The sequence below is a fragment of the Dermacentor silvarum genome, chromosome 8 (assembly GCF_013339745.2).
Source record: "Dermacentor silvarum isolate Dsil-2018 chromosome 8, BIME_Dsil_1.4, whole genome shotgun sequence".
Classification (NCBI taxonomy): Eukaryota; Metazoa; Arthropoda; class Arachnida; order Ixodida; family Ixodidae; genus Dermacentor; species Dermacentor silvarum.
The window spans coordinates 137,133,439-137,144,211 of record NC_051161.1 but is presented as its reverse complement, the minus strand read 5'-3'; the positions used below and the strand labels follow the sequence as shown (position 1 = coordinate 137,144,211).

At 43.5% G+C, this 10,773-nt stretch overlaps 1 protein-coding gene across 2 annotated transcripts in view; it reads right to left on the bottom strand.

Annotated features, from left to right (window-relative positions):
- Positions 1 to 10,773, bottom strand: part of LOC119461722 (decapping and exoribonuclease protein-like) — a 52,312-nt gene that overhangs the window by 930 nt on the left and 40,609 nt on the right. Inside the window, exons 4-5 of one of the 2 annotated variants that reach the window (XM_037723092.2) lie at positions 10,299 to 10,434; positions 6,898 to 6,983 (exon numbers count right to left, since the gene is read on the bottom strand). In XM_037723092.2, the coding sequence (XP_037579020.1) occupies positions 6,898 to 6,983; positions 10,299 to 10,434 (222 nt within the window). The remainder of the gene's footprint in view (positions 1 to 6,897; positions 6,984 to 10,298; positions 10,435 to 10,773) is intronic. The other variant, XM_037723091.2, reaches the window with a different exon arrangement.

Sequence of the window (10,773 nt, the reverse complement as noted above, 5' to 3'; positions counted from 1 at the left end):
TTATGGCGCGAAATTAAAAAGCTCTTGCATTCCGATGTCCGCAATAGTGTTGACCTTGCACTCCTAGTTGAGGATAGAACACTAAGAGGCAAAGAATTAGCCATTGTGTTTAATGATTATTTCACCAGTCTGAAAAAAAGTACTCACGACAAATCAGTAATCAACTATTTGGGCACACGCAACGCACATACAGCTTTTCTTAAACCTACAGATCCACATAGAGTGTACACGACATTCATCTCATTAAAATATAGTAAATCCCGTGATGTGAACGGGCTTCAAATAAGACGTGTTAAGTTCGTGTTTGATCTCTTGCTACCAGTACTTACTCATATTTTGAACCTATCACTGTCAACTGGAATGTTTCCTTAAAAAATGCAACACGCGAAAGTTACTGTCTTATTCAAGTACGGTGACAAAAATAGGCTGTCGAATTACAGGCCAGTCTCAGTACTAGCTGCCTGTCCTGTCCAAGGGACTAGAAAAAGTTATCTGTAAAAGATTAAAGTCATTTTGTGATAAACATTCCCTCATATCAAATAAACAATTTGGGCTCCGTGCGGGAATGTCAACTGAATTGGCTCTGCTAACCCAGAAATAATTCATTTTAAATGGTTTTGAAAATAAGGAACTAACGCTAGGAATTTTCGTGGAGTACTCTAAAGCATTTGATAGGCTAAATCATCATACTTTGCTTACTAAACTAGAACATTATGGGTTTCGGGGCATTTCTTTGAAGCTCTTACAATCTTATCTTAAACATAGAAAACAACTCCGTTTCAATTTCATCAGAAGACTCACGTCTCCGGGAAATTACACAGGGCGTTCCCCAGGGAAGTATACTAGGGCCAGTATTATTTAATATATATGTTAACGACATTGTCCACATATCTAATGACGCGAACTTCATAATTTATGCGAACGACACCAGCCTCTTTTTTCAGTCTCGTAGTATCGGCGATCTCTCATTGTTGGCAAAGGTCACACTGAAAGAATTGGCCGAATGGAGCAAGGTCAACGCTCTCAAATTAAATACAACAAAAACAAAAGCTGTTATTTTTGCACCTCCACAAAAGCATCTGAGTGAAGACATACTGTTGCAGGTTGGCTCTGAAGTAATTGAACTTGTTCCTAACGTCAAAACCTTGGGTGGTATATTTAATCAAAAATTAATATGGAATGAACATGTGGAACTTATTGCATCCCGTTTAGCCAAAGCTTGCGGCGTGCTTTGTAGACTCCGTGAGACGATACCATATAAAGTTAAGCTGATCCTTTATAATGCCCTATTCTCATCTCATTTAATGTATTGTCGCTTTGTGTGGGATACCACGTCCAAAGCAAAATATTACTTAATTATTACTACTGCAAAAAAAGGCTGTTCGTCATATCGCAAACCCACCATTCGACGCACATACATGTGAACTAATTTCGAAGTTTAATATCATTTGTCTACCAAGTTTATATGAAGTGAACCTTGCCCTTAAATACCAGAGGTATGTTAAGTATAACAATGAAGCGCTCTTGGGTTTGTGCAACCTAACAGAAACAACAGATATATCCTACAACATTAGGGAAAGAAAGAGATGGCTGCTACCACTCTCCCGTACGAATTATGGATCAAATCGTTTAAGTCATCGCGCACTATCCTTATTAAATAAACTACATGAAAAGATGTCGATATATCTGAAATTACTAGGAAAACAATACGAGACTTCCTAATTCAAATTGAGTAATTTTCATAGCGTTCCTTTGGCTATGAGAAGTCACTACTTACCTCTTTTAATTAAGTGGTTTTACGATTTAATAACATGCAAGACTACTAGTGTTTCTATGCAGTTATACATCTGTACCTCAACCAAAATTACAAGAACTCTTTTTTCTTTTTACCATGTGTAACATTTTCGCATATAGGATATCACCTGCAAGACAATTATACACACCTTTATTTGCTGTCTGTGTTTTCATATGTTAATAGAATGTAATATGATAAATTTTAACCCTTAACCAATCAAAAATAATTATGTATATCTGATATATACTGTATATTCATATATGTCATTTGTACTGACTAAACACACTGCTTTGTAACGCTGATTGTACATTTCACCTTACACATTTTCACTTATACTCTGTCATTGATTGTACATTGCACACACTAAAGTGTACAAACATTTTATTATGCCGCCGTTGTCATGAATATGGGCAAGAACCTTGTCAAGCTGCTAACAAGCAGCTTTTAGTTCTTGTCCCAGCGTTCATCTTTTATAAATGATTGAATGCGAAATAAAGATTGATTGATTGACATTTATGTGCAAGTTTGCCCTATGGAGAAAACGGTCTCTACTGTAACACAAGAAAAATGACACGCCCATGTCCAAATTCTCCAGAAAGCAGAGGTATGGGGCGTTAAGCAAAGTATATTGATATAACGCACCTTGCAGAATCAGAATGACTGCTCGAATTCATCTAAGAAAGGAGGAATCCGTTAAAGCACACCACGCCAGGCCAACCCTCGAGGCCGACACCCCAGACTAAAGTATCACCATGGTATTTCCAAAGTACTTTCATTAGCAGCCGTTAACTTAATAGCTAAAGCCATGTACACTGGGCGCAGGCTTAACGTTAATTTCAAGATGCTTAACAGGCACAGCGGAGGTCTCATATGGGAGGTGAGAATGGTTAAAACTATTATGGGGTATATGGTACTAAAATACGAACCGTTTTCGACACTAAACACTACATTCGGTCGGTAGTTCGTGTTCACTGTGTGATATGACCCTGGCTGCGCGTGAGACAATGAACTGCCTTGAAGGTCAGCAAGTAACTGTACCTTCGAGAACAATTTTCAGTGATTCCAGATTGTGATAAATTATTTTTTCGTTCCACCGTTTGCCTCATCACCATAAATACTGCCATAATGCTATTGCAGTATTTAGGATGCCTTACCCTTTGATGCTGTCATTAATTACTTACAATTTTATAAGGGTTTCAGCCTTTGTTCTACATCTTTCCTCTACTGAAGTTTGCTGGTTTCATGAATCGAAGCGCAATAAACCAGTCCTTTCCTACGAATCGCTTCAAACACTGAAAAGCGTGATTGTTCACACTTCCACAGTTTACTTCTTAAATCATGTGACCAGATAAACAGCTTCAAGAACCAAATAAGACGACTCATGCACTCCGAATCACGCGACTTTTTTGCAGAAGGCTTACTGAAAAAAATACCGGAGGGATGTGCACACAGTCATAAGGAATATAAAGTGGTCATACCTATAAGGACGCCGTTTCCCACATTCTGCGAATGATAGCTTGAAGGAGAGTGTAAAGAGTGTTTGCGGCACGCGTACGACTGTAGTAACACAGAGTACGAGAACGGGTTACAAATAAATATAGCACTAGAGCCCTGTGTGATGTACACCGTCGCAAAAGGTAGCAGTAAACATTTTCGAGTGGAAAAGCGGCCAGACGGACATAGGCGCTTTTCCTAAAGGTTACTCGTGTTAAAGGAGAAAACGCTTTGCTGTTCAGTCAAGCAAGAAGCCACTATCCTTGATGAACGACCTCTTTTGCACGCAACTGCAAAATGGCACTCAACACAGACCACACAGAGCTCGAGAAAAAAATTGCTGGCCCTCCCGTAATCGAGAGTAGATGTAAGCATGAAATGGCTACCGGCAAAGCAGAATGTTGTCGCGACGCAGGCCTGAGAGCGTACTCAGCCGAACTGATCCTGTTAGGAACGGAACCTCGTCTAGGCCAAAGAAGCATCCGCTGCTTGCCGAAGGCTGCCGGCCTGGGCTTTACCTGGCCACGCAGCGCAGCACCATCTCTCGAAGGAGGTGGCGCCAAACCCGCGCCGCGGATTCCACAGACCACTGGTGTTCAAAAGAGCAGTCAACCCTGTCTCATTCCTAAAAGATCACAAGCGCATGGTGCACTGTGCCTTTTAAACGTCGCTATTGCAAATGACAAATTAAGCTTCAGCCTATACTAGAAGTTACAGCTTGAGTGATATTGTGAACAAACAGGGTTAAATCGGAAGCAATATTTTTGTTGTAACTTCTTTGGGCAGTAACTAGCGTGTGTAATGCGGTCCTGTACAAGGGGTTGGACCTCATTTTCTAATGCTTTGCCTGTTTGCCTGAGTGATCTCGTTTTGCTCTCGCAACGATGCCCAAATGTTCTCGTTTCATTCTCGTCTTGAGTGCTACGTTGCTGAGCCATACGTTCCCTGCTGACGGCGCCTACTTGAGTGACACGTTGCTAAAACGTTCCACGTCTTAGCAACATGTCACGCTGGTTGTGTTTGCGCGCCAGTGCACTTCTCTCTCCTGGGTCAGTGGCGGTTATAATCCGTTGTACTGGCTTCCGTGTGCCGAGCGACAGCTCTCTCCTTTTGGGCGAGACTCCATAAAGGACGCCCCGCCAATGTACTTCCGCCTTCAGCAGACTTGAGCGAGTTAGAGCGTGCTCTCCTGTGGAAGCTTGTAGACCTGACCGCTCCGTAGCGATGTAATTAAAAGTTATTTGTTACTCGCTACGTGGACCTGTGCGTGCGTGCGTGCGTGCGCGTGTCCGTCCGTCTGCGCGTGCGTGCGTGCGTTAGCGAGCGAGCGAGTGAGTGCTGACGTGCGTGCGTTAGCGAGCGAGCGAGTGAGTGCTCACGTGCATGCGTTAGCGAGCGAGCGAGTGAGTGCTCACGTGCATGCGTTAGCGAGCGAGCGAGTGAGTGCTCACGTGCATGCGTTAGCGAGCGAGCGAGTGAGTGCTCACGTGCATGCGTTAGCGAGCGAGCGAGTCGGTGCTCACGTGCATGCGTTAGCGAGCGAGCGAGTCGGTGCTCACGTGCATGCGTTAGCGAGCGAGCGAGTCGGTGCTCACGTGCATGCGTTAGCGAGCGAGCGAGTCGGTGCGCACGTGCATGCGTTAGCGAGCGAGCGAGTCGGTGCGCACGTGCATGCGTTAGCGAGCGAGCGAGTGCGCACGTGCATGCGTTAGCGAGCGAGCGAGTGCGCACGTGCATGCGTTAGCGAGCGAGCGAGCGAGCGCGCACGTGCATGCGTTAGCGAGCGAGCGAGCGCGCACGTGCATGCGTTAGCGAGCGAGCGAGTGCGCACGTGCATGCGTTAGCGAGCGAGCGAGTGCGCACGAGCATGCGTTAGCGAGCGAGCGAGTGCGCACGTGCATGCGTTAGCGAGCGAGTGAGTGCGCACGTGCATGCGTTAGTGAGCGAGTGAGTGAGTGCACACGTGCATGCGTTAGTGAGCGAGTGAGTGAGTGATTGAGTGAGTGACGGCCTGTGGTGCTAACAATTATGCATTTGGTCATATTGGCCAGTGCGCAACGAGAACAAAGAATCATGCCGTTATTTGGTGTATAGGCGAAGTACGGAGTGGAAAGGGAAAGTAGAACTCTTTTTGAACAAAAATCTGCTAGAATCTTCAGATTATGAGGGAGAAGTAACAAAAATTCAAAGCCCCTTTCTTAAAGAAAGATGGCTGAACGTGAAGCTTTTTCCCATGCAAACTGAGTCAAAGTATAAAGCCAACGACCACACAACGAACCCAAGAAATGCTGATCGGCCCAATGCAATGCATGTGTGATTAGACTGCTGGTTTAACATTGCATTTTTTAAACGTTGAAGTTGAGTGAAGATGCAGTTCGTTAAGTTGAATAGCCTTTATTTTAGATCATGTCGCCGTTGATTACACGCACACACACACGTTCACGGACGTCTCTACACTTGCACCATATTGCCTTGTGAACGCTGTGGTAGACGGTCAGAGGTATATATAGTGTACTTACTATAGAGGAAAAGCTGGTAGAAAAAAGCGGGAACCGCAAAGACGCCACCATGTTTCTACGACTCACTTTTGTAGCACTAACAATATTCAAAGTAGTATGCAAAAGCAAGCACTTACACGTAGTATGTATGCAGGGACAACGCTTAAGTTCATTCCGTATATTTTTCAGAAAGATCGGATGGCTATTTAGCCAATTTCTATGTAAAATTTACGGTGTCTAAAAGGCTGATTTTGTAGGCGCCTCAACTATGGATGACGCTACCATACTGACGTAGGCTCGATATCGCGTTGATTGTGCGCTTCGTCTCAATCGCATCTCGTCGTCTGCGCCTGCGCGCCTGCATAGAGTAGCAATATGGCGGCGCCCTTGCGGGTCCCGATTTCAATACATCGGCGCTATGAGGAAATTTTCCTCTAGAGTTGGTTAAAGTACCTCTATGGTCAGAGGCTCTGCCATTGCTGATACACGGGATCGGCCTTAGGGGCACGATCACGCTCGCGCTTACGTTCCCATACGGCAGCCTCTTCTGCCGTGCGCTGCACCCGCGGCCTACTCATGGTGACGGCCAGGAATGCTGTGCAGATGTATACAGTTTGTCTGGGTAGCGTGGAGTTGCAGTTCCCATTGTAATCGGTACAGCTGCGAATGTAAACTGTAGTGTTCTACGATACGTATGTCGTGCGCTGTTGTTCTATTGTGTGCACAGATGCGCCGATAGTTCCACTGTGTAAGTTAAGTTGCCTTTCCTGGAGTGCGTTTTCGGCGCTCACGGACGAATTAGTGAGACATAGAAAGCTTCGCTTTAAACACTTCGGAATAATCGCTATCAGGGACGTTATCGATACAAGGAGAAATGCTGGTTGTAATCGCTTAGTAGCGCATGTGTGGTATTGACGACAGCAGGTCACCATTTTCACCAAAGAATCCCTTGGCTGGCGGCACTCAGGATTCTAATCCCTTTTACACAAAGCACTTATTACTTAGGTAGGACTGGTAATTTTGTGAAAACGATTAAAATACGTTAACAAATCAGCGTTCCCTAAATGAGAGCAGTGCAATCCGGTAAGATCAATAGTAATTTTCACTGACCTCCCGTCATCCCCTTCAACATTCTCTTTGATAAAGGAAAGCAGCTCGTTGCAGAATTTCATACATATGACTTCTGACCAATGTCCCTGTAATCAAAAGGAGCAAAACGATTTAGCACAACAAGCATTTCAGTGACCACATTTGATGGAGAAAATAAACAGAATTACTCTAACATTACGTTCCAGTTAATATCTCTAATACTAAACCAAGTACACTGCTAACCTATTTTGAATGACGGGTGTAGGATCAGTTTCAAAATGAAATATCGATTTTTGAAAGTTCTGTTTTCATGCGCAGTGTACAATGAATTTTTTTCGTTAAGTTGGGGGAATTATCTTTATTATATTTGATTTGACGCGTCATAATCAAAGTGATTTGTTTGCTTAGTCGACCGCACTTATATCGAAAGTTCCGTTTCCTGGCTTTACGAGAATCGCCAGTGTTGATTAACATAAATGGCGCTACGAATATATTTCAGTTGACGTACTAACCAAAAGTATAATCCAAAAATATATATAATATGGTAATCACGTTGGGCTGTTCTGCGCGTGCCTCTCCTTAACCTATGGCACCCGCGAACGTTATGAACATAGAAACACGTAACATTGTGAAGGCGACTATTTGAGGTACGTCTGACGCCATACTTCAAATGTCACAATGTCAAATGTCAAATGTCACATTGTCAAATGTCACCATTTTCTTTTGAACGGGTTAATTCTCAGTGAACGCTTTTCACATTCACGGGCGTATAAAATAGGAACGCTAGAACAATAAACAGGCGGAAGAGGAGTGTCTATTTTTGCACTTATGGTTGTCTTATAACCAGCAACTGCACGCTGACCGCAAGGTTTACGCAGACAACAGGAATGGCTCTGAAATTGAGCAAAGCTCGGTTAGCGCGATGTCAAATAAGTTTTCGAGCCGAAATGGGCATCGTCGCATTGCTGGCATATGACTGCCAAGTTTATTGTATATGCGGACGAGAGCTCCCTTATGTTAACTTTCTCTCATCTAACCGAAGTTGCTTACTCAGCAAACCGAACACTGCACGTACTATCGCAACAGTCTGCACTGAATTCTCTTACTACAAACAAGAATCAAACTACAATAATAATGTTCTACCCCAAAAGGTAAATACATGAGAAGACCCCACATCTCCTGTGTCCCGGGCTGCATGATTGAGTACGTTAAGACATTTTGGTCTCTTGACATCATATTTTCGTCGCGGGATTGAATCCCGGCCACGGCGGCCGCATTTCGATGGGGGCGAAATGCGAAAATACTCGCGTACTTAGATTTAAGTGCATGTTAAAGAACCCACAGTGGTCCAAATTTCCGGACTCCCGCACTATGGCGTGCCTCATAATCAGAACTGGTTTTGGCACGTAAAGCCCCATAGTTTAATTTTTAATTGCATTTTCGTCAACCATCCCATGGGACGCACATGTTACTCACGTTTGCATTAAAATATTGGAGTTATAGGTGGGATATCACACACCAAACATTTTATGCCTACTAAGAGTAAACTTTCGTTGTAGTACGCATTTCTTTTGACTCCTACATGAAATACATTTTTCCTGTTTCGGGGGCATTACTACAATGGGTGCTGCCGTTGTGTTGTCAAAGCATTGTAACCTTAACATAGCCCTTGAACGCAAGAGCCTACAGACATTTGCTATACAAAACAGTATTATGGCACCAGCACTGTATGGTGAGAGGATGTGCTACGAATTTTTGGGGCAGCTATAACGTAAGACATTCAGGAAACCTAGAACTTCTTTCGTGCTAAAATGCAGTTCTGCACCAAGAAACATTGCCCGATGGAGAGGGCTATGCGGCTGGTCTGCTACAGAACAGCGTTTACTTCTCTCATTCCGTCGCCATTATGGCGTTGCCACGTCATTGCTGTCAATACCCGCTACTTAATACCAGAGGGCAAGAAGTAAAGAAGTCAGCACACAGGAAGTTGGCAACATAAGTCATCCTTGAATTGGGTGTTTGCATTTATGTGGTTTTTTTCCCCCTTTGTAAGGGTAGTGACACGACATTTTGACGATGTATTGCGGTGAATGAAAGTGCTAGACGTCTAAAGCATAGAGAAGATAGTGGCAGTCATCAGAACACCGCTAGTAATTTAATATAACAGCTTCTCTACACTCAGTTTTGGTTTCCAGGAGGATACTGTGTCGTGATGTGATGATACAGAATGTGGGAACAGGTCTTTGCGACGCTTTGATACTCTCTTCGACTTGCTCGGTCGTATCCTATGCAGCTACATCGTCCCTTACAACCTTACAACACATAGCAGCATATGAGGCGACCTAGCAAGCAGGGGCGAGTGTCAAATGTGGCCACAATGTCCTTTTAAAGGAGCACAGGCTGTGTCGTGACGTCACTACAAAGTATCCTCCTGGCAAAAAAAAAAATGAGACTGGCTGAAGAAAATCTATAATGTTAAACTATCTTGTCACAACTTTTTTATAAGGTTTAGAGGGTAGGACTTTTATTTACGGCAAAAAAAAGAACTTTAGCAAATAACGTGTCACTACCCCTTTAAATAGGAGCCGCGCATGCAATTAAACATTTAGGTCATTACGTTAAACCTTCCTAACTGCATTACGTTTGGTTACGCATTGAACTGCACATATGTCATTAACATGTAGATGTAGAGCCTTGGTGGTAGTGGCACATACCTACTCTGGGGGATTGGCCAGGTAGTTCGATATAACAATGGCAAAGGAGATTTATAAAATACTGCAAACATAAATTTGCGAATATGTACGCATATGAGAATGAATACGTAGAATATATCACATGACTTTAATAGAATAAAGGAATAAATTAAAACTAAAAAAAATAAACAGCTAGTGTTCAAATTTGTAAAAGTATTTCGGAACCTTAAGCCATTTCAAAAAAGTAACACTGCGTTCACGTCATTTGCTTCAATTATCTCGTCTATTCGCGCTACATTCGCATAACCGTTACCGCGGTGTTACCGTGACCGTTACTTTACCATTTCAGCAGACGAACTAAAGCTACGCTTTACCGCAATTTTCAAACCAGCGGTAAATACGCCAATATTTGTTGTTGATTTAATGACTTTTCTTTACCAATTCTTCCTTCCCACAGCACGCCGTGTGGCATTACACCTCCCCGGAGCTACGGCCCTTCCCTGGAAGCCTCGATAAATGAATACTGCTGTCTCCACACGATCACCTTTGTTATAATATAGCCGACACGCCGTTTTAAAACCAACAATTCTGACGACAGTTCAACAGCGGGTGTCGCTACGCAGCTTATTCAAATAGCTTATGCGAGTTGTTTTGTATACGGGGTTCTAATGATCTATTGACACGTGCACGCATCCTACAGAATTGCGACTGAAGTGTCACGCAACTTACCTTAGCCACCTCCGGCATCTTCATGACATCGTACTCCTTGATGTAGAGCACAATCCCGTTGTCGTCGCGAAAGCCACATAGGGCCCTTGGGATGCCAGCCAGACGGCAGTGGGCCCACCACTGTATTAGCTTGTACCTGCGAAGTCAACGATAAGAAATTAACTAGCTTTAGCGCTATACACCAGGATAACTTTCATGAAAATATCGCTCACCTATCGTCCCTTACCACAACTGAGGAAAAATAACACTGGTATCAGACTTGTCAGCATCTCTAAGAAAGGCAGGGTAAGCAGTTGCTCGTCTGCGTCGGCAGCATTATTTCACGGAAAAATATGTTTATTGGTGACGCAAGTAACGCTTATCGCTGGTTGACTGTACGATAAATGAAAACAGATATAGAATACCCTTTGTTTGATTCATATATTCATACTGTGTGCACACAGCACGGAAAGACCAGGAATGAACTTGTTTACGA